A 27,848-nucleotide genomic window follows, 5' to 3' on the forward strand; every position below is an offset into this window, starting at 1 on the left:
GTTTTTCCTACTGGCTGATGCATACATGGAGTGCTTCTTGCATTGTAAACCAGGTAAAAATCCCTTTAGAATTTAGCCCATATCACACAAAATAGGAAAAATATGGTTCTTTGAGAGTTGTAACAAATCTATACATAAATTGAAGATGTAATCACCAGAAAACGATGATCAGAACTGAATGTGTGATTAGTAGAAAGAACCCGTAGATGGTGGTGTAAAGCTTATGTGCTTGATAAAGCCCTTGGACACAGGTTAAACATTGCAATTATTTTTTTCTCCATTTAAAGTGATTGAATATGGAAATGTAAGTTTGTACTATTGTGTTCTCAGATGAGGCTATCCCTCCCTCACACAAACTGAACTCATTACCAGTCTTTAAGAATGGTTTACGCTCATACATTGTTTTTCCGTGAGTAAAGACAAAAAGTCACTGAATACGGACAAAGGCATTCCAATCACACAGCTATCTAGCTAACTGGGGAGGCATGCTCTCCTCTGAAAGCGGTCACTGAACCCTACCATCAAAGAAGTCTCACCTTTCATGACTTTGTGTAGCTTTCGCCAGTCTCACACTGTAGACCCCAACATTGAAGGGACACCAAGAATGTTCACAAGTTTAATTTGATATGTGAGCCAGGGGATTCAATCACTAGGACTGTACTGTAGGTGTGGGTGGAAAAAGTAGCAAGACTCATTCTTTCCTACATTTAAAGGAAGTTTGGAATGACAGTTTAATTTCCTGAGCACGCATACTTATCTTTGTTTGCAAACACATGTTTTCTTTCGCATTACTGTCCAGTCTAGAAACAGTGTCACTCAAGAGCTGCAGAGCAGGTGATGTCGGAGCCTCCTTCTCATGTCTAATGCAGAGGCTAAGAAAGAATGCCGAAGACATAACTTTCATGAGAAGCGTGTGTCGGGAGCTCTAGGCTCTGTCAGCCAGTGATGAAACAAATTGAAACCCATCAAATGACCTTCGCAAAGGATCACAGCTGGAAAACCTGAACTGGATCACAGCTGGTAAGCCAAAACTGGATCCCGGCTGAAAATACGGTCTGATAGTCAGATTGAAGCGCATCATAAGTCTAAACATGAGAACAAGAGAAATCCTATTAACCGGTCAACAGTCTGGCCAGTTGTGCATAGACTTCAAAGTAAGGATATTCACTTAAAAGTCTAAAGGGTTCAAAAGGCACAGATAAAAATTGCTTTTATATGCACTCTATAAAATGTTATGGTAGAAGCCACATGAACGGAATACGAAAGGTTGAACTCCAGACGGTCTGATAAATTCTCTACAAATAACTCCTGAGGAATGCTAAGTGACTGAGAGGAGTGTGATCACGTTTTATTCAAAATGTGAACATTTACTTGCATGGCTGTCTCTTCGTCAATTTTCCACATATGACTCGTTGGGTACACCTGTGACAGTGTATGTGCTGCATGTGTTTTCACCCGAGAGAGATATAGAAGGAGGTTGCAGCCCACCCATTGCTTAGCATTAGTTGGCTTCATTGTAAATCTTATTTTCTACCTTCTAACTGGCCGTCATGTTCTTGCTTCACTTTTTCTTTTGGCTGAAGCATGGACCAAGTACTGATTGCTTCAGCTTGATTGTAGCCCTTCCTCTGCTCGCGCTGTGATTGAGGCACTACTTTTATTTTTTCCTCTGCCCTGTTGAACCTCTTGCCATTTGTAGCTATGTTTTACTATGTCAAAAGCACTTAAAAGAAGCCCTTTTCTCCTTTGAAATAGATGTTTATTGTGACAACAGACGTTCTCGTTGCGAGACCTGTTGGCTTTGCTAATGCCTGTTTTTAGCTATCTAATGTTCACCCTGCACTGATTGTCACAGTTAGCAACGTACGTTTCAAGAAGACAGTACATGTTTATCACCATTCCTTTGGGACTGTAACTAGGGCTCTGAAGTGACCTGTATACCAAAACCTTTGGAGGGTCAGGGCAGTTATCGCACACAAACTTCCATAGTGTTTTGAAGCACAGATACAGTATAATGCATTATTTTGGAAGCAGTTTTCCTTCATACTACCAATACAGAGCAAATATTTTTTTTACATTTGCTCGTAACGCTTTCCTCCCTCTCAATGTACCGCCAAATTAATGCCATCTCGTCCTCCTGCTTCCACATGCTCTGCCTCCTTCGTAAGATCTTCAAGTGGATCCCCGCAGAGTCCAGGAAAATAGCCACCCATGCACTCATCAGCAGCAGACTAAACTACAGCAACGCACTCTAGGCCGGCCCCAACCCAGAAACTCCAAAACAAACTGCAGACCGTCCAGACCGCCTTAGCCAGACTCTTCCTGACCATTCTGTGCTGCAACCGCATCACCGGCCACGAGAGACCTTCACTGTCTTTCGGTCAACAAGAGGATCTCCTTCAAGCTTTTTACACACGCCTACAAAGCACTCCACAATGCCAGGCCTGCGTACCTCAACCACCGCCTCTCCTTCTGCACTCCCAGACATCTCAGCTCAGCCCAATTGGCCTTGGCCACCGTCCCACCGATCCACAACACCACGGCTGGAGGAAGATTCTTCTCCTACCTCTCTGCGAAGACTTGAAACTCCCAGCCTCTACACCCAGGTATTCTCCATCACTGCAGCAATTCAGGAAGGACCTCAAGACCTTGCTCTTCGATTGAACTGTAGACACCCAACCCCGCGTGGAGACCCTCACAGGTGAATAGTCGTTCTTCATAAGACTGATCGATTGACTAAGTGTTTGACAGTCAAACTGGAGGGTGTCATTTTTATAGTTACTCAATACCTAAATATCTTTGATCTTTGTTTGAATGCAGTCTTTAATCAGCAGTACTACAGTGGTTGTGAATCGGCAGCCGATTCAACAAAGTGCGGTAATTGTTTGGTGATTTTAATTCTTGACAGATCGTAATGCTGAAGGAGCAATGGGGACTAATCTAAGATGAAGTCAGGCTGGACTAAAGAAACTGATTCACTTTTGAGGCAGAAAGCAGTTAATGAACAACTGTCTAGTGGGTACAGGCACATATGTAAACGCATTTTGTTATATAAGGAGAATTTGTCACTTTCGTTAGGTAGAAAAAGTACAACATCATGTTATATACCTTATTAGTGCTATCATGTGAAGATTTGAGACTTACAAAGGTCACACATGGCAAAAAACACTTACCAGCCCATGGAAGGAGTCATCTGTCCAACACTGCCAGGAGGAAGGGAGTAGAAGCCGGATAAATCAGGCGATTGTGAAGATCGGTGCACACCTAAGCAGAAGACCAACATGTGAGTTAAAAAGTTAAACTTGGCATCAAAAAGTGCTTAAATACTCGGACACATTGGGTCGGATCTTTTACTTACAAGTGTGTTATGATTGGGCATGGTGGGGAAAATTTGGGTTTTGGCAACAAGCACTCTTGATATCGGTAGAATGATTACTTAATAAATATTGAATATTTCGATTATACACCATCCTAGCCTCTATGCTCCGATTGATGCTTCAAGTTTTCCATAGGAGTGTTGCACAAATTGCAAATTTACATTTCCTAAGTCTGCTACATTTTGGCAGAGGCAGGTATCTTGCATAAGACGTCTCCTCAATGATCAAGTTCTTTGGAGAAGAGGGAATTAAAAGCTATTGAACTACTGACATAAGGCTGCTTCTTTCATTGAATTAACCAAAGCCTGTAGGCTTCACTGATTTCCGGTCTGGTTTTTAAATTTTCCCCTTTTATGTTTGGGTTTTGTCAGTGCAGCGGTCAAACAGACTTATGTAAAATATACACACAGTGGACTGTACGTCGGACCATTCAACCTGTGGTTTTGTCTGACCAGCCCCTTTCAGCCACTGGTGTGAGACTGTCAATGATGTCTTGGCTCAGCCCAGGGGCGTTTTCATCTCTCTGTAAGGCTATTAGCTTTTAGGATGTATCCTTCCGCCTTCACTCAAGTGCTTGCATCAAATGCTTGAAGGACTACTTTACAAGCATAGCCCTCCCTGTCCACTCTTGCTGCCTTCCTGGTGTCGCTCTCACTCTGCTCTTCTGCACACTGTCTCCAGCTCCCCCCACCATCCATCCTCTCCTCTCTTGCTCCCATCTCCAGCTGCCTCCATTGTGCACTCCTTCCATCAGCCTGCCCTTCCTCCCAGTGGCTTCACTTAAAGGCCGCTCAGTGTTGTTTTCTTTGTTTCACAGAAATAAAAGGAGGCCGCACTGAAGATTCCCTTGGCTTCAATTGCGTCCTTTTTTCTCCACGCCAAAAGAAGCTCGGGTGGCATTGGAGCAGCTATTAAAGTCCCCACTTTACCCACCAGAGAAAATGCACTAGAAGACTAGAAGAAGGGTTATTTTGCCACCCAACATTTATTTAAAATAGAAACGAAACATAAAAATGAATGCAATTCAATACAGCCCAAACCTTCATTTCCTGTCTGGCTTTAGTGTGCTTACAACACATTAAACCTTGTCTTAATGCATGTTAGCCTCTTGCAGTTGATGGGCATTTTGGACCCTGTTAGACTTGGTACTTTACCCGTGTAAGTTTGGGACATTAGACACCATTTATACTTTACCTCCACTATGTGATAACTTTCAGGGAATAACAATGTTTTTGTAACAATATGTTTCTGACCGTAATCAGAATTGCTCTCCCTGACAACCTCCAAACCCACTTAAAATGTGGCAAAACAACTCCGTGAGATAAACACATTTTAAGAGAAGATTGAGGTGGGTTACATAAAAGAAACGGTTATAGACCAGTCCCTTGTACACAGGATAATGGCCTATTATAGAGCCCCCCAGCCCTTTTATTATCTGAATAGCAGACTGAGAAAGTACCATCTTTCTTGCACTGGTATGCCCCCACTTGTTTCTGAACTGCTGATGTGCTTTGAGTGTGCCCTGGGTCCCTGCCAACCAGGTACCCAGGGCCTGTGTTCCTTCCCTAAAAGCTGTGTTGAAACTAAAACCCAATTGGCATCTCCGGCCACCTGTCAGCCCCTAGTAAATGGTACCCTAGGTACCCAGGGCGTGATGACCAGAGAAGACTCCTGAAGACTGCAGCACTTACTGTGCCACCCTCAGGGGCCCTGTACCCTGACACCCATGCACTGCCTTTGCAGACTGCGTGTCTAGGTACAGAGCTAAACCAAAAGTCGACATTGCACACAACCCTGTGTGCCATGCCCACAGAACCCACTTCCCTGGCATACTTCAGTCACCCCTCTAGCTGGGTGCCCTATGCCAGAGGTGTGGGCACAGGTGCATGAGCCCTGTGCCCCTACAGTACCCAGGGCCATTCCTGGGCACTGTAAGTGCAGTGATGCCATTAAGAGTATATGGTGCTGGAAGGTTGACATTACGAACTCCAAAGCACCAGAAAGGCTACACTGAAGACTGACAAATTTGGTACCAAACTTCTCAGCACATTAAACCCGCACTGATGCCAGTATGGGATTTAATGTAAAATGCACCCGAGGGCACCTTAGAGATGCCCTATGAAAACCTAACCTACAATCCACATCTGGGCTGAGTGGCTGCAGAGGCTGCCACACAGCAGACATGTTGCTGGACCCCTGGGTAGAGAGCCCCCCGCTCTCCTGGGCCAGCAACAATGCACATCCTGGGCGAGGTGCTAGGTCTCCTCCCCCAGGATGGGCAGGGGGAAGCTTCAAAGGCATGCCACCTCTGAGCTTCTCCAGACCATTTGCTGTACCCAACAACTAGCCCCCACCAGTTCTGACCCCCCACTCTGGCGGGAAGACTGGTGGGAAAAACTACGTCAGGAAGGGGACTGTGCCAGCCTGTGCCAACCCCACCCCTCGGGTGGGGGAGACGAGGTGAAGCATGACCCCAGGCTCTGGCCATCTTGAAGATGGGGAGCCTAGTCCAATCCCAGCTAGGCTCCTGCCCCCCTCCCACAGGAGAGGAGAAGGCTAGGGGGTGGACCCACCCCAGGACAGGGACCTATTGGTCCCTGCCCTTGCCCTAACTGTAACGCCCCTAAATTCAGTATATATGGGCTCCCTGAACCTTCCTTCCTCAGATCCCGATATCAAAAGAAGAAATATCAAGAAGACCCGCTGCGCAGCTGCTAACAGGACGACAACACTGACTTGGCCCCAGCCCTACCGACCTGTCGATCCTGGAACCTGCTCCTGCATAAATCCCAGCGACTCCTACGGACAGCAACCTTGGGACACCCAGAGGACCTGCCTGCCTTGACCCTCTTAAAGACTGGGACTCCCATCAGCAGAGGCTCTGCTGCAACAACCCCCCTGGTGCCAGCCAGGAAGCTTCGGACAAACCCGCTCTGCACCCACCGAGCCCGGCCCGTGCCAGAGTGATCCAAGACCACGAGGACGTCCCCCCCAGCGACTGGGCCCTGAATTCTAGTGCCCAAAGACCCTCCTTGACGAACCAGACGACGCCCGCAGACTCAGAACCAGGGGCCCCCCGCAACCGCGACCAGCTGAGGGTAAGATTTTCCTACACACAAAGACACCCCTGCACCCGGCGCCCTACAGCCCCCTGTGCTTCGCTTTGGGGTACCTACTTGTGCTCCAAGATCCCAACTTACCTCTCGGCGTGCTGGTCGCCCCTGGAGGGTCTCCGCCCCGAGCCTGCAGCCTTTGTTCCCTTGTGACCTTTTCCATTGGATAACATTGAGCGCCTGATGGCTCAAAAGCACCCTGTACCCAGCCCCCCCCCACCTCCCCCCCCCCCCCCCCGAGTACCGCTGGCCGTGCCACCTTTGTCCTATCCTGCTTCCCCCTTTGCCCTGAGCAAGTGACCAGGAGCCCATCTCCCACAGCCGTGTGGCCTGCTAGCCAGCAGCCACCAACCGGCGGCCCCCCGCCCCCCATTGGATAACACTGGACCTACCTACCTCTGCACCCGGCCGCCGCTGAGGGTGAACCAACTGTACCTACCTGACCCTGGGGGACCACTGAGTCTATGCCCAGAACCACAACTTCACCAGTCAAGAACTCATCAGGAAACCGGTAACCCACTTACCTGCCATTGAATAACATTGATTGGTTTGACTCGAAAAATCTTCTCTCTACTTCTGAAAACTTGAAATATTCATATAAAATCATCCGAATTCCGATTTCATAAATACTCACCTGTGATCAGGAGAGGAGCCAGTACTGTACCTTGTAGCCCAGTGCTGAAATGCAAAAGTAATCCCTAGCCGGTTTACTAGTAACTTGTATTTTCTTCATAGGAATCCATTGTCTGCTTTTCTATGAAAATTCTTCGAAGTGTCTACTTTTGAAAACTAGAAATATTCTTTAAAAATCATACGAAATACTGAAACCTAATTACTTACCTGTTTTGAGTTGAGACCCCAGTGCTGTCCCCAGGAGACTAGTACTGGATTACAAAAGTAACAAGATGGTACTTTACCTGCAACCTGAATTTTCTCCAATTGGATAACATTGCCAGATTTCTGTTGAAAAGTTTCAAAGTGTGAACTTTTAAAATAGCTTTTTATTCCTGAAAAATCACCACAATACCTAAAACGTTTTTGCTAAACTGTTTCCAGTTTAGACCCCAGTACTGAACCTAGGAGCCAGTCCTGGAATTACCAAAGTAATCTACAAAGTAATCACCTGTGTTTATACAAGGGAATCCATTGAGCTCAATGCTAAATTGTGTGGCGAATTGTGTTGCCTACTGCAACCCCTGTACCTATTGTCTTTACAAAATTTATTGCCTTCTGCAAAGTACTCATCTGAGACCTCTCATATTGAGAGCAGTATATTTTGATGCCTGTTGGTTCTAGAAATAAAACAACTATATCTTTTAATATAAAAACAATTGGCCTCGAGTTCAGTCTTTGAGTGTGTGAAAACAAATGCTTTACACTGTCCTCAGTTACTGCCTTACTGCCCGACCAAGCTACCACTTTAGAGAGTAAGGTCACACCTGGCTTTAACCTCTGTTATATCTCTGGGGTTTGTGGACTCTATACACACTGTACCTTACTCTGGTCCAGTATATATAGAGCCACTATCACACACAGACATATAGATTAGACACAGTATAATTCAACTGAGGGAAATCTCACCTGGGTGCGGATTCAAAACTGGAAAAAAAACTGCATCAACCCTGGTGACATTTTAAAACACTTTCAGGAACTTCTAAATAATCTGAACCTCCGTTTGAGATTTGAATTTACTTCCAGAACTGCTGTTGAACAGATATCATTTTTACATGAACAGACCATCAACAATTTTTTTTGCACAATTGCTAAACAGAGTTCATCTTTGGAAAATGTCGTTAAATAGTATCGGATTATTTCATTAAAATTGCAGAAAACAGATTTCCCTGAATGCTAAATTAGGAGATCCTTTCCAAGTTTAGTTTCTTGCTCCTTAAAACCACTCAATAGAGATTAAATGGGGAAATATTATGAGGACTGCCTATATATGTTCACACCCTCACTCAATCTTAACTAATCTTTCAAAATCAAGATGAAAGTTCCAAAACAAATGCTGAAGGGTCTGTTGGACACTGGCCAAAAGAGCCAGAGGCCCCAGAGCAAAATCGTGCATTGAAACTACCCAATAGGAGTCCTTAATATAGAATCCAAAACATACCAACGAAAACAATAATGTGTATTTTGTTTGTCCAAGGGACATACATATTATTTATACTAAAAAATATTTTACTTGCAAGGTTTATGACCAATTAGGTCACTTGTGTAGACTTTCTATAAAGCAGTTGAAAAAAGCAACCATCTTATTGACTAGCACAGAGATATGAAGGGAAAATTATTTTCAGCCAAGAAGCAGTTAATAACACACTGAGTAACCAAGCTTTACCACCCCCCCAAAAGTCCCATGCATAAAAAGTGCAACCTAAAGTTATCGCTATAAGTGCTAGAGCATAAAGATAGGCTATTTTTTTAACATGAGATGGAGTTTCCAAGCACTACCTACCAGAACTGTCTGATGCCAAGATCTTCTCTAGGAGAGGTAGGTAGGACACACTCTGGCACGCAGGTGACAATTAATCAAAAAACTTTTATAAAGCCCACGGCTACCTCAGGCGAGGTGTCCAGGCGCTAGTGCAGCAGACTACAGAGTTTGAGGCTAGCGCCACTATTCCCCTTGCTTAAAGAGCCAGGTTTTCAGCGCCTTTCTGAAATACTGCTCTGAGTTCAGCATAGGTAAGTGGTGAGGGAGGGAATTCCAAAGTTTAGCAGTCCTAACCGAGAAAGACCTACCCCCCTTGCCTTGCTTTTGAGAAACCGGGGACAGCAAGGTAAAGCAGATGGTTAGATCTTAATGTCTGCTCCTGGGGGTACAGACTAAGCCGCTTCCTGAGGTAGCCAGGGCCATTACCCTGAGAGGCACGGAAGACAAAGGGGAGGACCGTGAATTAGATCCTCCTGGCTACCGGGAGCCAATAGAGTTGTTGAAGGTGAGAGGAAATGTGCTTGCGCAGCAGGACCTCGCGGATAAGCCGCCACCGTCTGCAGCCTTTTGATCAAGAACCCTGGCATTCCCAAGTAGACTGTTGGCATAGTCATGGTGGAAAGTCACCAGGGCATGAACCGTGATCCTCCGGCTTTCTTCCGGCAGGAAGCCAAGGAATTTCCTGATAGCTCTCACCTTACCGAAGCAGGCTGCTGAGACTTGCTGGACTTGTGCTGAAAGGGCCAAATCCTTATCCCATCTGACTCCAAGGTTCTTGACAGTCCTTTGGGAGGGGAGTCAAGCTCCCCAGGCCACCTTAGGCCAGGGGTGGGTGAGCGGGGTTGATGCTTGATTAAAGAATAAGACCTCCGTCTTATCGGCATTCAGTTTCATTTGTCCATTCTGCAATGTCTTTCAGGCAGTCTTTAAAAGAATCAACATCTGCAGCAGAGTGATCTTTGAAGGGGAACACCAGCAGGGTATCACCCGTGTAAGAGACCACTTTGACCCCTCTCCTAGAAATGAGGGCTGCCAGCAGCGCCAGGTAGATATTAAAAAGCAGCAAGCTTAAGGCAGAGCCCTGGGGCACTCCACATCCGAGTGGTTTAGCTGAGGGGATGGAAGGGCGGAGAAAGATTTGCTACCCACGTCCTTTAAGATATGAGGAAATCCACTCAAGTGCAGTCCCCTGTACTCCTATCTGATTAAGTCTTTCCAGCAAGATTGCATGTGACATAGTATTGAATGCCGCCGAACGATCTAATAACACAAGCATGGCTGAAGAGCCGCCATCCACTGACAATCAAACTGAGTCTGCAACTTCGAGCAACACAGTTTGTGCTGTACCCCGCCTGGAAGCCAGATTGAGAGTTATGTATAAGATCATTGGCTTCCACAAAGTTGGCTAATGGTTGGTGAGCTATCTTCTTTAGCACAGTAGCCAAGATAGGCCTGAAGTTGATAAGTACTTCCAGGTCGCCGTTTGATTTCTTCAGAAGAGGTCATAAATAAGCATGTTTCCATGAGGCTGGGAAGTTTCCAGTCCTAAGTGAAGCATTCCAAATGTGATTAGGGACTGGCTTAAGCCACTCTTGCAACAGCCTGAACTACTGCGCCGGGCAGGGTGCCCCTGGCGAACCAGATTTGCATTTTCAAAGTTCAGCCAGAGACACCTCTGTAGAGATTGAAAAACATGCAAGTTATTGGGGGGGGGGGGGGGGGGGGGGGGGGAGGGCCTTGTGAGTCTCCCATTACTCTGGGCTCTGTAACAGGGGAAAAAGAGGAGTAGAGCTGCATTATCTTCTCTTTGAAAAAATCCGAAAGATTGGCATATAGATCCTGCGAAGATTGGAAACGGCGTTCTAACGCTATGGGTTTTGTGAAGGGTTTCACTACCCTAAAAACTTCCCTTGAGGAGTTTTTAGCATTGGCGATACGGTCAGCAGAGATTCCCTCCTCTTAGAGTATAGAAATTTATGATATTCTTTCAAGGTGGTTTTGTTAATGTTTTTAGCGTCTGGCAAGAATGACTTGCTACACTCACTTTCCAGTCTTTTACACTTGCTTTTTTCCCCGTTTAACTTCCTCTGAAAACCACGGGGCAGATCTAGATAAGGTAACAGATCTTAGGGGGGCAGTTTTGTCAAGCGCTGCCGTCAGCCACGTATTAAAACATGCAGTGTTGTGGTCTGAATTGTCAGTTAAGTGTGGCCTTGAGCTGTCGAGCACTTTGCCCAGGATCTCAGTGGTGACTTTGCTCCAGTTCTTTTGACTTCACTTTAGACCACGCCGATGACCACTATAAGATAGAGACAAAACCGGAAAGGGACCAGAAAGTGGTCCGTCCAGGTCATATGCAGCGGCTGATCGACGTTAAATTCCTGCATATTCGTGCAGATGAGGTAGAGTATGTGGCCAGCCTTATGTGTAGAGGATTTAGCCTGATTGACTAGGTTGAAGCCCGCAAGTGTGGTTATAAACTTCGCACTGTAGGGGCATGAGGGGTTGTTGATGTGAAGGTTGAGATACCCAATACAGTAAAATTGGCATAGTGTGTGGATATCTGAGCGATGGAATCTGTCAATTTCGGAGTGAAACTATGGGAGCAGTCTGGTGGCCTGTAGAGAGCAGCCCCGTAAGGGAGAAGGAGGGGAATATTTTAATACAAAAGAGAAGTCCTTCATTGTTTCCAATTTGGTCCAGGTTGGAGGTGGCAATCTCCCAAGAGTTCTTATAGACAATGGCCACCCCACCCCTATACCTGTTGCACTCCATGCGAAAGTCGGAGGGTATCGCCAAAGTCACAGCTGGGTTTGTGTCCTCCCTTAGCCAAGTCTCTGTTAATAACATGATATTCCATTTGTTATCCCATAGAGATTGATAAACATCAGTGCATGCTTGGATAAGGATCTGCAGTTGATAAGGCAAGCTTTTATTTCACTAAGTCTGGAGGTCTGGGCTGTGCCATTAGCAGCCTCAGTGGCCTGAGGAGCAAGCTTAGGGTTAAGAGTGAAATCACAGGCCAGGCAGCAGTACACCCCGACCCCTCCACCAACATCAGCGAGGGGCATACCTGTGCCTTTTTCCCGTCTTAGAGGCATCAGCTCATTGCATTACCATCTCAACACTCTGCTGCTATGTATTTGGGCAGCATGGCTGGTGCTGGCTGCGATAGCTATGCTCCAGGATACAAGGATTTCATCAAACCACCTGATAGGTTAAAAAGATCTACTTGGGAATTTTAAAATAGCACTTAGAGCAGCGATCACAGGTCTTTAGAAGCTGCATGAGCAGGCCACAATACGTTGTTTATCAAGGCTTACCATGAACAGGACTGTTCTGCTATAATACAAAGGTGAGTGCCACCAATCTCTGCTTTGGTCTCAATTTTTCCCCTTCCACTAAATTAGTGGTTTATATTCCCTTAACTACAATGCATATTACCCAGGAGGCATTTAATTGCTATACAAAGCTTTATTAGTAGTAATAACGCAGGATAGCCCATCACCTTTCTAATGGAGAGTCTAGTTAAAAGCTTGGGGAAGTTAGTTAGTCTCTAAAGGTACCAGTCCAGTTCTCACTTTTCCTTTTGGGTCAGGGGTTGACGAATATAGGGAAACATCTACGGAAGGAGAAGCATTTTATTTCTCCTGCGTAAAATAATTCTCCCCCAACCTACAACGCAGAAGTTGTACTATCAGAGGGGGGAGGGGAGGGGGGGGGGTAGAAGCTCCCTTGCGAACTTTAACTAGAAAATAGAAAGAGGACAAAGCGTCTGCTGAGGTTATAAAGCCACGGTCACCATTCGGAAAATTAAAATTAACAAAAGATACAATTACCAAATAATACAATTAAACATGGTACAAAGGCCATCACTAGCAGGCAGGAAAGTACCACTGAGTATATAAAGTCTAAGTTAACTGCACTTTGCACCAAAGCATGTGGTGCCCTCATGCTGGTAAAAAATGCAGGTAAACAAAAATGAGTTCATTCAGAGAGGTGAAATAGCATATGCGTTATTTTCAAGGATATATGTTTTGTAATTGCAATGTATTATGACAGAGGGATTAAAATTAACACCAGCTTCGAGTACCAAACTGCTTGCAACCATGTAAAACCAAATACCTTGAGTGGTCTTTTTTTAGATCCCAGCTTGGAGTGGTTTGGTAGATACACATCTAGGTAAGCTGTGCCAACGTCTACTTTAGATTCTCATTTTCAAAAACGGACTCATACTTCCAGTTTGGTTATTAGTGTCTACACACAAGAACTTTCCATTTTTAGAGGGCACACCTACATTTGCACGGCTAATCTTCTAACCTGCCTTGCACCAGGCCAGTGTCCAGCGATATATTTTGAAGGTATGGACCTCCACCTTCCCCCCTGAAATGACAATTCAATTTAAATTTCTATGGGATTTAGATTTCAGCGGATGGGATATCTGTCCCCGTTGTGAGGGAGTAACCCGCCCGCCGATATCTGAATCAGGCCCGTAGTCTGATTTCACAACGATACTCATTTATGTTCCTTACCCCACTTTTTCTCTCACTCCAACACTCTTTCCCTATCTCACCTGGTCAAACTAAGCAGGCTGCTAACCACCTGAATGAATCGCCCTTGGCGATTAAACCCTTAGAGGCAACCTTCCCCACCCCAACCTCCTTTGTGAGAGGATATGTGCTCCCAGTGCACAGAGTAACATCTAAATATAAATCTGTATGAAAATAGATTTCTTCTGATTGAACAGAGGTTTAAATCCAGTAGCAGTGGATGCCTTGTGCTGCCCTTTACCAAGAGAAGCATAGTCTTTCTACCTGCTGAATGGGATACGAGGCCTTTAAATGAGCCTTCTGTGGAAAAGACAGCAACAAGGAGGAGAAAAAGCAGCTTGCCTCGCGTGTGTGACTTCAAAAAGCCATGGGGAAAGACAAGATCGATTTTCTTGAACACGCTTCGTGAAATGCGATCTTATACGTGGATGTCAGGTAGGGTTAGACAGGAGTGGCATTTGATACCACAGGCTTGATCTTTGGTAGGCCCTGTACACCTTAGCTACCCAGGTCTTGGGAGGGGCGGGGGGAGGGATAGGTCAAAAAGGTTAACTGGGATCTTAGTGCAGGAGTCAATACTGCAATGTCATGGTGTGTCAAAAGAGGTTTGATGTCTTTCCGATTCCTCAAACATTTTGGTGAATTGCTATTCATGACAACTTCTACAATACAGTGCTGCTCTTTTTAAAAATCCCCAGTGCAACCAAAAGCGTAACCGAACAAACCTGGCAAGGACAGAAGGGGCTCCTACAAGTGGAAATGAGTCCCTTGCTGCTGTGGCATACTGTGGAAAAGGGAACTATATACTGGACAAGGTCTACAGAGTGTGATATAACCAAAGTTAGGAGTCAATATTTCAATGAAACAACGCCACTGTTGCAATGCTTGAATGGGTGGATCCCAGAGTAGAAATAGTAGCTTGAAGGGGAGTAGTGGCTTTTCGTGAAAACCGGATATTTTGTGAAGCAGCATTTTAAATATAAAACACAGCTGCTGCAGTAAGTGATTTTTACTGACTACACGTAAATTTACAGCCCATCTCTTTCCTACATCAATCAGACATTCAATCGGAGACATTTATAGAGCGCACTACTTACCCGGAGGGTCTCGAGGCGCTGGGGGGGGGGGGGGGGGGGGGGGTGCTGCTACTGCTCGAACAGCCAGGTCTTGAGCTTCTTCCTGAAGGAGAGGTGGTCTTGGGTCAGGCGCAGGTCGGTCGGGAGGGAGTTCCAGGTCTTGGCGGCCAGGTAGGAGAAGGACCTTCCTCCTGTTGTCGTTCTTCGGATGCGGGGGACGGCGGCGAGGGCGTGACTGGCTGATCGGTGGTGGCGTTTGGGAGCGTAGAAGTTGATGCGGTTGTTGAGGTAGCTCGGGCCTTGATCGTGTAGGGCTTTGTGTGCGTGGGTGAGGAGACGGAAGGTGATTCTTTTGTTGACGGGGAGCCAGTGCAGGTCTCTCAGATGTCCGGAGATGTGGCTGTTTCGTGGGATGTCGAGGATGAGTCTGGCTGAAGTGTTCTGGATCCGCTGGAGTCTCTTCTGGAGCTTGGCGGTGGTTCCGGCGTAGAGGGCGTTGCCGTAGTCCAGTCGGCTGGTGACGAGGGCCTGGGTGACAGTCTTCCTGGTCTCGGTGGGGATCCACCGGAAGATCTTCCGTAGCATGCGCAGGATGTTGAAGCACGACGAGGAGACTGCGTTGACTTGTCTGATAATGGAGAGGGAGGAGTCCAGGATGAAGCCCAGGTTGCGTGCGTGGTCTGTCGGTTTGGGTGCGGTGCCCAGGGCGGGGGGCCACCAGGAGTCGTCCCAGGCGGAGGGCGAGGAGCCCAGGATGAGGACTTCCGTCTTGTCTGAGTTCAGTTTCAGGCGGCTGGTCGTCATCCACTCGGCTACGTCTTTCATCCCTTCGTGAAGGTTGGCTCTGGCGGCCGCGGGGTCGTTGGTCAGGGAGAGGATCAGCTGGGTGTCGTCGGCGTAGGAGATGATGTTGAGGTTGTGTTGGCGTGCGATGGCCGCGAGGGGGCTCATGTAGACGTTGAAGAGGGTGGGGCTCAGCGAGGATCCTTGAGGGACGCCGCAGATGACTTCGGTGGCCTCTGACTTGTACAGTGGTAGACGGACTCTGTGTTCTTCCGTCGAGGAAGGAGATGATCCATTCCAGTGCCTTCTCCTGGATTCCGACGTTGCTGAGGCGCTGCACTACGGTGCGGTGGCAGACAGTGTCGAATGCCGCGGAGAGGTCTAGGAGGATGAGGGCCGCTGTTTCTCCGTTGTCCATCAGGGCTCGGATGTCATCGGTGGCAGCGATGAGGGCGGTCTCGGTGCTGTGGTTGGCTCGGAAGCCAGACTGTGAGGGGTCGAGGGATCCATTCGTCTCGAGGAAGGCGGCCAGCTGTTTGTTGACGGTCTTCTCGATGACTTTGGCTGGAAACGGGAGGAGCGAGATGGGGCGGTAATTCTTGAGTTTGGTGGGGTCCGCTGTTGGTTTTAGTAGAGCGCTGAGTTTGGCGTGCTTCCAGCTCTCCGGGAAGGTGGCGGTGTCGAAGGAGGTGTTGATGATGTCCCGCAGGTGGGGTGCGATGACAGCGTCGGCCTTGTTGAAGACGTGGTGAGGGCAGGGGTCGGTCGGAGATCCGGAGTGGATGGAGTTCATCATGCGGACGGTGTCTTCGGTGCTGATCGGAGTCCAGGCGCGGAGGCTGGTGATGGGGGGCGTTGCTGCGGTCGTGGCGTGCGTCGGTTGAATGCTGAAGCTGTTGTGTATGTCCGCGATCTTGTTGTGGAAGTAGGAGGCGAGGGAGTTGCAGAGGTCTTGCGATAGAGTGATGTTGTTGTTTCCGGGGTTGGAGAGCTCTTTCACGATGTTGAAGAGTTCCTTGCAGTTGTGTGCGTTGTTGTCCAGCCGGTCCTTGAATGCAGTTTTCTTGGTGGCGCGGATCAGTTGGTGGTGCTTCCGGGTGGCAAGCTTGAGGGTGGTCATGTTGTCCGGTGTTGGTTCCCTTCTCCAGACTTTCGAGGGCTCGGCAGTTCTTCTTGGAGCTCTTGAGTTCGTCGGTGAACCATGGGGCTTTCTTGCTGCCGGGTCTGCTGGGCGGGGTCCTCAGTGGGGCGAGTTCGTCCGCGCAGTTGCTGATCCACTTCGTTAGTTTGTCGGTGGCCTGGCTAGGGTTCGCTGAGCTGGCGGGAGGGTGCTGGCTCAGGGAAGCGGCAAGCTGGTCGGCTGTGATCTTGTTTCAGCTTCTTCGGGCAACCTGTTGCTGGTGGTGGTGGATCGTCGTTCTTCTGAAGGTGAAGTGGACGCAGCTGTGGTCCGTCCAGTGGAGTCCTGTGGCGTGGCTGAAGGCGATGTCTTTGCTGGATGAGAAGACGGCGTCGAGTGTGTGTCCGGCGAGGTGGGTGGGGGTGGACACCAGCTGCTTGAGTCCGAGGTTGGCGAGGTTGTCGAGCAGGGTATTGGTGTTGCGGTCGCTGTTGTTCTCCAGGTGGAAGTTGAGGTCCCCCAGGAGGATGTAGTCGGCGGAGGGGAGGGCATGCGGGCTGATGAAGTCGGCGATGTCCTCGCTGAATTGTGTGCGTGGTCCCGGGGGTCGGTAGATCAGGGTGCCTCTGAGGGTGGTCTTCGGGTCGGTGTGGATCTGGAAGTGTAGGTGTTCGGCAGTGGTCAGGGTGTCGTGGGTGTTGGTCGTGATGCGGATGGTGTCCCTGTGGAGGATGGCGATGCCTCCTCCCATCTGGTTGGCGGTGCGGTCCCTCCGGGTGATCTTGTAGCCCTCTGGGATGGCGATGGCGATGTCGGGCGCTGAGGAGTCGTTCATCCAGGTTTCCGTGAGGAAGGCAACGTCAGGAGCTGTGGTGTCGAGGAGGTTCCAGAGTTCGATGGCGTGTCTGTGGACGGAGCGGGTGTTGAGCAGGATGCACTTGAGGTGGTTGCTGCTGGTGTTCGGCTTGGCGGGTGCTGGTGCGAGGCAGGTCCGGATGCAGGTGAACTTGCAGGCGTGGCAGCTGAAGGGTCCGTGGGTGCGTCTCGGGGTGGCTCGGTAGCATCCCGGGATTCGGCCGGTGTTGAGCGCGTTGAGGGTGGCGGCGGTGTACGTCCGGCGGGTGGGCTGGGGTCCTCGAGGGCCAGGGGTCCTGGCACTGGGCGCGGTCCAGGCGCGGACGTGCGCAGACGGGCTTACCTTTGGCGCGCCTTCGGCGCACAATCGGCGCTCCCGCTGCGCGCGTCCACTGCGCGGTCGCTCCGGGGGCGTCATAAGAAGGGAGCCGGTAGGGAGGGTCTGCGGGGAGGCGGGAGCGGGCCGACCAATCGACTGGCGGCGGGACGGGGCTGCGGGCTGGCAGCGGAGGGAAAAAAGAAGTCTGGCTTGGTGGGCGGCCCTGCGGCGGCTGGGGCAGCGGCGGGAAAACAGTAGGCAGAGGCTAGGAGGGCGGCCCTGCGGCGGCTGGGGCAGCGGCGGCAAAAACAGAATGCGGAGTCTTGGAGAGACTGCCGCCCTGCGGCGGCTGGGGCAGCGGCACAGAAAACAGGTAGGCAGCGGGCAGCAGGAAGGCAGAGGGGGCGACCAGGCCAGAGGCACATCCTTCATCACAAACATTTTCCACCAACCTGGAAAAGCTAATTTACTACGTCTGGTACTCCCTTTTGCAAAATCCACCAATTTCCAGGGTTGGAGGTGGTGAAGTAAAGGGCACCATGCAAATCACGCTATTGTCAGCTTTTTTACAGAGCCCAATTATTTTCATAAACCAAAATCAAGTGGGTACATATAGGTCAGTGTACTTCAGTTGCTCTGTATCAAAGAATGAGAGTTTGAGTGTGTGAGAAACAGCGAGTGTATGAGTGTTTTCATCCATGTGGTATTAAACAGGGTACACTACCTATAAGGAGAAGTATTCGTTACCGTGGAGTATTCGGACATCACATACGATGGGTGTTGAAGAACTCAATGGTACTTTAATAGAGATGGATACTGCACATAAATCAGTCATTATTCGGTCTTGCATATTGGGCAGTGCAAGCTATCTGGTTGCGAAAGACCTTTTGAGAACTTCTAGTAGGACACAGCCCGCTCATTGCTCACCATAGGCTGGGTTGCCACTCATTTAGTCTTATTCAATAGTTTGCCGCCTTCTTTTTTGTCCCTCCCCTTGAGCATAACCGCTTTACGATTCTATTGATTGGTTGACATGTATCCTTCCACTACTCCCATTTAAAGAACTACTTTTTGCAATTGGCACTTCATGATAGTGCATATGTTTTATAGCTCTCTCCCTCATGTGGTGCTTCCCCAACCTAAATGCCTACCCATCCCCCCTTGCTTCCCACGTACCTCAGCTGGTCTGCAAAAGGGATATTTTTGCTGGGGCATAACTCATGAGCATAATTTGTTTTGGGGGGGGGGGGGGGGGGGGGGGGTGAGGGGTTTATTTTGGACTCCGGCTTTCCACATAAGAGTACAAGCTTTGGTACACAAAGGGTTTTTATGGTGCTGGGCGAAGGGGCATATACTGTGATTACTCAACTGGTGTCTGAAGCAGAAGGTATACAAAGCATGCCACTGCTCCGGGAAGCCCATACATCTGCTCCCTGGGCTCCTACAGAAGACCAAATGGCTAAGGACTGTGGAAAGTAAATTAGAATAGAAAGGGGAAACACTTGTTTAGGCCTGACACCACTTTATTATTATTATTTATTTTGCTTAGGTCTTGGCTAGGCAGCGCTTAGGCTATCTCTTTGAGACATGCTGAATTCAGGATATGCAAAAATAACAATTGATGGACAGAATGCAGAACAATGTCATACATTCACCCCAGTTCAGAGATCTGGGCCTAAATCCATAGTTTTTTTGCTAACCATGCCATTCCAGTTTGTACCCAGCCAAATGCAAATCAGTTTTGACCCTGCGCCAAATGGGAACAGTCCAGGATATGGGCATGAAGTCCTGCCCACTCCCCGTCCATCTTTTTAATTGGCTCCTGTTACTGTCCTTTGTGAATGGGGGCTTTTTATTGGTCAATAGGCTTAGTAGTCCAACCTTAGTACGGCCTTTTTTTGTTGTAACTTCCCATGATGACCAGCCTTGTTACATGTGTTGTTACTCTAGATGTTCTAATTACAGCCTCTGAGCACTATTTTAGCAATGACTTTCCCCTAGCTGCAAGCAGGACACACTCCTGTTTCTGCAACCCAGGTAATGCTGTACACGACCCATTATCTTCAATAATGGTGGCCGCACCTTTGATTATGTGCGTGGCGCGCCAAACTATTTATTTTTAAAGTAGAGCGGCATGCCAATAATCTTAAACAATGGCGGCCGTGCACCTGTATTTTTTCATTATTCTTATTTTAAGCAGTGTGGCACGCCTTTCAATCAGCAACATAGGCAGCCGCAATGTGCTTTTCTCCCGTGGAGGCAAGAGCTCAAGTGACTGACAGAAACCTTTTGTTACGTCTTTTTTTTTACTATTTCTTTACTTTTGTTACAATCAAGGCACCAGTGCTTTAGCTTTAAATATTTAAAGCTAAAGCGCGGGTGCTGCAATTGCTTCCAAAGTAAATAAACAGATAAAAATTGTGGCTGCTACCAAACTAAAGAAATATGAAAAAAAGGTGTGCAATCACAGCACCTGCGCTTTAGCTTGAGATGTTTACAGCTAAAGCGTGGTGCCACGATTGTAACAAAAGTAAAGAAATAGCAAAAAGCATGCTGCTGCCATTTTTTCCTTTTATTTACTTTTGTAGCAATGGCAGCCTCCACCCTCTTAACATCTTAAGCTAAAGCACGGGTGCCGCAATTGCTTCTAAAGTCAATAAATAGACAAAAAGGGCACCTGCTCGACTTTTTTCTTATTTGTTACAATTGCGGCACCCATGCTTCAGCTTTAAAGCGCAGGTGCCATGATTGCTTTAAAAGTAAAGAAATAGAAAAATAAGCAATTGCAATACAATAGGTCTTGCATTACTAAAAGTTGAGCTATTGGGGATGCATTATTTTTAGCAGCGCCAATAGCTCAAACTTTCAGTAATGCAAGACCTATTGCATTGCAAATGTGGTTAATTCTGTTTACAGTTTCCAGAGTGAAAAGTATCACAAAAATAAACCACACCATTTTTAAAGGTTGAAAATGCTCAACTCAATCTACAGTTTTGAGCGATCATAAGATAGGTTTGCTTTTCCTGGAGTTGTTTGAAATATTTCTGCTTTTACTTTTTAACTAATACTTTACAAACATTGCAAACCAATAAACAGCACAGCACTTGCATTATAAATGCAAGACCTATTGGCTTTGCCAATGCGTGTACCTATTCCTAACCACATTTTTAGCATAACAAATCACCACGCAGGAAGCAACGGTTGAATTGTATATTCCTTTTGTGGGCAGCACAAGTCTGCTCAGAGAAGCCCTAAAATGAGTCTTCTGGCGCTCTTTAAAGTAGTGCCACTACTTCTGACTGTGCATACTCCCCCACCCCCCAATCAAGGGACTCTGAGTGCTGTAACACCATGCTATCTGTTGGGACTGTCACTGATCGCTGGATTGCGATTCAACATATGGTACGTTACAAGCCCTTTACATAAAACCCCTAATGCCATTTGAGAACTATTACATTTATTGTGAAGGATTCACGAAAACAACAACACTTCAGCTACGAGTAAGTTAAAAATCATGGTGGAATGTTTAAGTTTATTAGCTAATAGCCAGTCACCGATCAGAGAGCGCTCGTGAACTGTTTATTTGGACAACGGTATACAGATGTATAGATTAAATAAGAAATGGGTGCAGGCCAGGTGGAGCCTTTGCTCTCACTGGGAGGAGTGGTTACTGTGGTGTTCCTATGGTTTCTTCTCTGAATTAACCTGCTTTCTTGGAACAAGCTGTGTTGGAAGTTACTTCAGTTACCTGATTTCTGATTGACATCCGCTGGCAGGTGCGGTGAATGGGAGCCGTGGCTGAAGTGCTCGTTGCTGTACGGGATAAGTGGGGTCAGCGGATGGACACCGTGTGAGGGCTGCACCACAGGCACTTTGTTAGACTAGAAATAGAAGAGAAAAGGCAGGGGATGTTAGCGGTCAACGCTCATCACGTTTTTCATAGAAAAATACTGCAAGCAGCGGATCAATAAGCAAGCCGCGTTTAATGTGCATTGGTAAGCTGCGGTCGTCTAGTGGGCACCTCGAACAGGTGGAGCAGGCGCCCTTGCACCACATTGAGCGAGGGCTTCACACCCCTACAGCTCGACAAACACGTGCGGCGGCGAGGGCCCATGGCAAACACACATTGGGATCACTGTTCAGTCTAAATCAGCTAGTGATCCTAAGAGCAGCTACATGGGTGCAAACTTTAGGAATGAAGACAACAATAACAGTGCACAATTCAGAAAGCGCTTAAAAATGCTCCATCCAAATGCCGCTAAGTGCTTTTATATTGCCATTTAAATCAGTTTTTCTAGTTGGTTGATTCCTTTTTAGGTCTCACCTAGCGACGCATCGCATGCGCTGCTCGCCTTGGCGAGATCTATTGTCGTCGTTTTTCCAGCTGAAGGGGGACAGGAGATGTGCATGCTTGGACAGCAGATGTGCACGCGTAGGGCTTGCAGCATTAGCACAACGTGCGCATGGTGCGCTTTCACTTTCCCTCTCGCTCGCTCCTTTCCTGTCTCCATTAGGCCCCTTCTGTTGGGGGCGCTCACATTCCTTAGCCCCCCAGCACCCACAATTCCCGGAGACCTCTAAGCTGGCATGTGTCCCTCCCTCCCCTGGGCTGGCTGCCCTCCATGCTGCGCGCCTCATGCAGACTCACCCTGGGAAATTGGTATCCTCTGCATCACTGACCAGCTAGGATGCGCTTAGCGCCTGGGGGAGAACTACGCAAGGTCAGTGATGCAGTGAGGCCTACTGCGTCTGTAGGAAGCGGAGCCAGGCAAGAGAAGGGGCAGATGGGGCCTTGTGATGAATGGGAGGCCGGAGTAGACTGTAGAGGAGTGTCCGGAGGAGGAGGGGGTAGACTGGACATTATTCTCTTTTGCCGATGACTCGCAGCTCATAATATCGGTCACAGAACAACCACGGATCGTGGCCAACACCTTTCATGCCTGTCTGTCAGACATTATGGGCTGGGTGAGCCAAAAATGTCAAAATCTACACGGAAAAAAACGAGGTACTAGAGTTTGGGAAAGGTCCCTCACTATGGAATAAAGCCTGGTGGCCAACACAGGCAGGTGACTGCCCCTCGCCCGCCACCAAGGTCAAGAACCTTGGTGTGATTTTTGACAACCAACTTAACTTTTCAAACCTAGTAAACCGGCTAACCTCCTCCTGCTTTGAACTATTGAAAAGCCTTCGTAAGATCTTCCCCTGCATCCCACGGGAGCTTCAGAAAATTGTTGTAGTAGGGCTCTTTCACTAGACTATTGCAATGCCTCGTTTCTGGGCATTGACAAGGCACAATACACCAAACTGCAGTCTCTGCAAAACAAGGCGGCACGACTACTGCTGAACATACCCAAGGGTCACTCCACCTCGGCAGTCATAAGGTCATAACGTCACTCCACTAGCTCCCGGTTCAGCAACTAGTTGAATTCAAGCCCATATGTACAGTACACAAGGCTCTTTATGGAGGTGGGCCAGGTGAGATCCTGAGGTTTTTCTCGTGGTACTCTCCATCCAGGACCCCCAGATCCTCTAGCTTGGGCCTTGTGAACACCCCAAAAATACGAAGAGCTAGGTGGGGTGGCCGGTGCATATCGTACTGTGCGGCAAAACTCTGCAATCGCATTTTAATCAGCTTGCGACTTCAGCCCAATCAGCTGCTTTTCAGAAAAGCGCTGAAAACCTGGCTGTTTCCTGGGAAAGTAAGCCTCTGAGGCCACAGCATAGCTCTTTCCTGCTCACACACTCAGCGCCAAGACGCTTCGGCATTCGAGCGCTTTACAAGATACTATCCTATCCTATCCTACTCTGCCAGGCTGGTTTATTTATTTAATTATTTTCGCTGTTGCAGAGGTCTCACTTAATCTGGTCCAATAGCTCTGGCGCTTGCTGCTGAGAATTTAACTTATTTGTGTGCTTGTTGGGTGATGGGGAGTTAGCAGGCTGGACAACTGCCCCCGGACTGGGTGTTCAAGCTCGAGAAAGTGTTTGCAGCTAGTTCCCGGGCACAGTGCAAGTTCGAACACCCCAGCAGAAAGTGTACAGCAATATTTCCCAAATGCATCCTTAAAAGCCAAAAGGTTTTACACGTTGTTCTGAAGATGAACCCATGAAATGTTGTGACTTATTTAGCGCTGTTCGTTGATGTGCACTGAAGAAAAGTCTTATGCATGCCTGTCACTCCATCCGGGTGTGGATGTTGCACGGATGCACAGCTGTTTGCCTACACTAGGGTTCTCTTGAGACAAGTTGGATCACTCAAGGCAAGAACAAAGTCCATTTTGGGGGCTGATTTACGGACAGTCCTTCCTTGAGTGGAACAGGAGCTGTAACCTTTCTAACCAATGATGTGAAACACTTTGTGGTTACTGTCAGTACTATTCAGAAGGACACCGAACATTTCTAGAGGAGACCCCCAGCAGGTCCAAGGGACCAAAAGTGGGATGGACACACGAGAAAAATTTCAAGTAGTATTAACAAGCATTTGCAATGCAATAGGTCTCGCATGGACGCGAGTTTGAGCTATTGACATTGCAAATAACAATGCGTGTTAAAAACCTGTTTGCTAATCCAAGGGAGCGACGTAATGTCACAATCTAGCGGACTGTCTCCTCAGTGGGGGCAGCTCGCCGAGTGACGTCACGCTCCACATAGAACTCATTTCACGAGGGCACTGAAAGCCTCCTAACTGCGCAGGGGAGGCAGCTCAGCAGGAAAATGTGCAACCGCTTCCTCAAAAGGTTTGCCGAAAAGCGCCCACAGTAGGCGGTAAGAAATTTGGTGCGCAGTGGACGGTAACAAGAGCAGAGGGAGGAAGAGGGACGATTTCCAGGACCCTTTAATGTAATTGCAGAATAAAAATGCAGGGCGCACCACTAGATGGCGCCAAATACTTGCGCTGTGTGGTAAATTCAACTCTTTTCCCAGAACACACTTTTCCTTCATGCTACTTGCATCAGAATCAGGGTGGGGACCCGTATAACGTTTTTGTCCCGGGAACAATAGAAGTTTGGAAGTCTTGGGAGTGCAGGCATAAGAGGCGGCATAGTCTATGAAAGGGCGGGAGTGCTTGCAATCCTCAAACGCACAGTACTTATGTATATTTTCTTTATTTCAAAACAATCTTTATTTCAGTTTAGTGAATACAGCACAAACATAGAAAATGTTGCTTAACAAATGTAGTGGGAATAAAGTAAATATAATTACATTATCAGGACATAATGATATTTGGGAAAAAGAAAAGTTACACAAGCAGGAAATTGTTATGATTACGTTTTACAGAGTACCAGTACGTGTAGATTGCTAGATTTCTAGAGTGAATTAGTAGTTATAGCAACAGCGGGGAAGGTGTTGGATTGAGCTGCTGTGGGGGTTCATGTTTTCCTAGCACTGGTAGGTGAGAATAGGTCAGAGCAGATTATGAACTGTGTGTTCAGAAGAAGGTCTAAGTATTTGAAACAAAGCTGAAAGCCTGAGGCAGCAGGGTCAACATAGCAACAATAGGTATAGCAACACTACCACTTCACAGAAGATACATAAAAATGCAACCGAATGAACACCTGCTACTGCACAAGTTTTGTTAGCACCATTTTGAAAAACAGATTCCACTATTCACCACATTTCGAATCAATAGCATAAACCTTTGAATGGGTTCTAGCAGGATTCAAAGCAGTGGCTTTTGTTACACAGAGGTGTCTGCAGAATGTGTTAACCATCTGAGCCATCTCACTCGGGTACCAAATTTGTTACTAGGATTTATTATATAAATTTTTGCGCAGTTAACGTAAAATACCACCCCCTTAAGCATGGGTTTAAACAAACATTGCTATAAGTGAAATCAAGCATCACAATTATGTAGTACACGATGCTATTACGTGTGCCTATATAATCCTACCCACTTGATGGCACTTGAGCGCCAAGTGCTGGTGTAAATTAGGTTTGTTCTTTAGAAAGATACTGAGATCTCCACATGAAAAAGCTACATTATTTACTTTACCTCAAAAAAGATGAGGGAAGTCACACCTTAAAGAACAGCTGATCCACCTGGTTTGAAATGTACTACACTTGTAAAAACATTTACTAAAGGCAACACCCAAGAGAAACCACCTGTCCAACCACAACCCCATGTGCACTACCAGTAAGAAGAAACAAATAAGCACGTGTGGTGAACCTCAGTGCATCAAAACTTGATAAGAGGCCTCGCAGCAGAGAACTGCACGAAAACCCACAACAGCATATGTGGCTAACTGCTGATCTATTTACCCACACTTAATAAAGGTACAGCTCAGGAGATGTATTTTATTTTGCAGCAAAAGATGAGCGACAGTCCTCCGGCGTTCCTATGTGGCCCAGGTAGTTCTCTCTTACTATTTAATAACAGGGATATATAGCAACATTGATGAGGGAGAACACACATAGGAATATTTATGGCAGCAGAAGTGATGCCTCTGTTTGTCCCTCTATATACATCTCACAGACAAGCTGCAGAAATAGGACCCAATAATCCAGCCTCCACAGAAGAGAACGTCACTTCCCCAGGACCGTGCCAGAGCGTGCACGGTCTCTGCAGCCTGCTGCAGCACAGCAGCTGTGTTTTGGGGTGACAGGAGAAGGAAGCCACAGACAGTGACACGTCTCTCCAGAGAAGCATGTCTAAATGGCTTCCGATGGTCAGACTGGGACAAAAACAGGGCCGAACACCAAAATAAAAGGGACCCCAATTAGCGAAGCAGATAGCTAAAGAAAAGTGATGATTTTAGGGAAATCAACAGTAAAAACCAGTCCACCTGGCCATAAAACCGGCCCACAACTACTAAAATACCGGCCCACACTCTGATCAGTCAGAACAGCCATCAAGCACTCCCCGATTGCACTAGGCTAACCCGGCCCTGGTGAAAAAGGGAAGAGTGGGTGACTCTGGAATGCCAACTAGTGTTTGCTTTTAAGGCAGAGGAAATATGGCTGGAAATACTGGCACAGTTAGTAGCTTGTTGGAGTTGAATGAGACAAAACTCAAGCAGAAGGGACGCAGCGAGATGGGCAGAGTGGCAAGAAGGCAGCTTACGAACAGGAGAGGGTGCTGAACAGGGCCCAAGCAAGAAAAGGGAACATACGGAGCAACAATGCGGCACAGGCAGCAGGCAGGAGAAAGGCGACAGAGCACTACAGTCATCCAATCTGGAGGGGTCATTCTAGGTCACCTCGGGCCACTGAAAGAATCACTTTCAGCCTGAGCGCCGCCATGCTTGGAGTGTTAGCCCATGGTGCAACTAGCATAGCAAGAGACTAAACAAGTCATTTATATAATGTAGATCAACGACCCTCATCTGCATCAAATGGACACCTCACTCTCCATGCGTTGCATTGGAAACACGCCACTGAAAATGCAAGGATGTGTGATAGGGCAAACCACCTTCTCAGGACTCCATTTCTTGAAAGATAAAGTCCAACAATCATCCCCAAGTGGTGATAAAATATAGCACATACACCAGGATTGTATCCTTGTCACGGTGTTTAAGCTTCGACTGTCAGAGTGACCCTCGCCAGCACCCTGTTCAAGCCGATGACCAATAAATAATCCTTTCATTGTCACATTCGAGTGATAGCACCATCATATGGAGGAGATAGTTCAATAAGACCTAAAATCACATCTCAGCAAGGTGAAAATATGGATGCATTGCATTCAGGATAAAAAACTACCCACAACCAACTCAGGCTATGGGATTGGTTGAGGTAATAACAAGGATATCTTGACTTGAAAAACCTTTATTTCGGTAAAAATATTACCATAAAAGACAGTCACATTACACATATGTTAAAATGAGTTGTACAATGAATATAAAACGCATAAAAAATGCATAGAAACATTACTGGAAAAAAACTACATGTAGTACCACAGAACCATATTCAGCCCCCAGTTTTAGAGATATTTCCTTCTGGTGAACCAAAAGGCGCCCAGGTATTTGGCCATTGCAAATACAATTTGGTGGGACATATCAGTTTTTAAAACTCTGTAAGCCTGCAAGCATTTGTAGAATCCCAAGTTCCTGCATATGGGGAGAATCCAGTGCCTGCGAATCCCCTGGTAGGCAGGACAAAAGAAAAGAATGTGGAGCTCGCTTTCATCGGTAGTTCTGCAAGCAGGGCATGTACTGCTGGGATCATGGTTCCATTTGGCCGTAAAAGATTTAATTGGAAGAGAGCCATGCCTCCACTGAAGATATA

At 47.4% G+C, this 27,848-nt stretch overlaps 1 protein-coding gene across 3 annotated transcripts in view; it reads right to left on the reverse strand.

Moving 5' to 3' along the window:
* The window catches only part of TCF7 (transcription factor 7), a 323,065-nt gene that overhangs the window by 95,715 nt on the left and 199,502 nt on the right, over positions 1-27,848 (reverse strand). For all 3 annotated transcript variants that reach the window (XM_086931528.1, XM_086931529.1, XM_086931530.1), the window contains exons 4-5: positions 21,376-21,508; positions 3,174-3,264 (exon numbers count right to left, since the gene is read on the reverse strand). In XM_086931528.1, the coding sequence (XP_086787654.1) occupies positions 3,174-3,264; positions 21,376-21,508 (224 nt within the window). The remainder of the gene's footprint in view (positions 1-3,173; positions 3,265-21,375; positions 21,509-27,848) is intronic.

The sequence above is a fragment of the Lissotriton vulgaris genome, chromosome 7 (genome assembly GCF_964263255.1).
Source record: "Lissotriton vulgaris chromosome 7, aLisVul1.2, whole genome shotgun sequence".
Lineage (NCBI taxonomy): Eukaryota > Metazoa > Chordata > Amphibia > Caudata > Salamandridae > Lissotriton > Lissotriton vulgaris.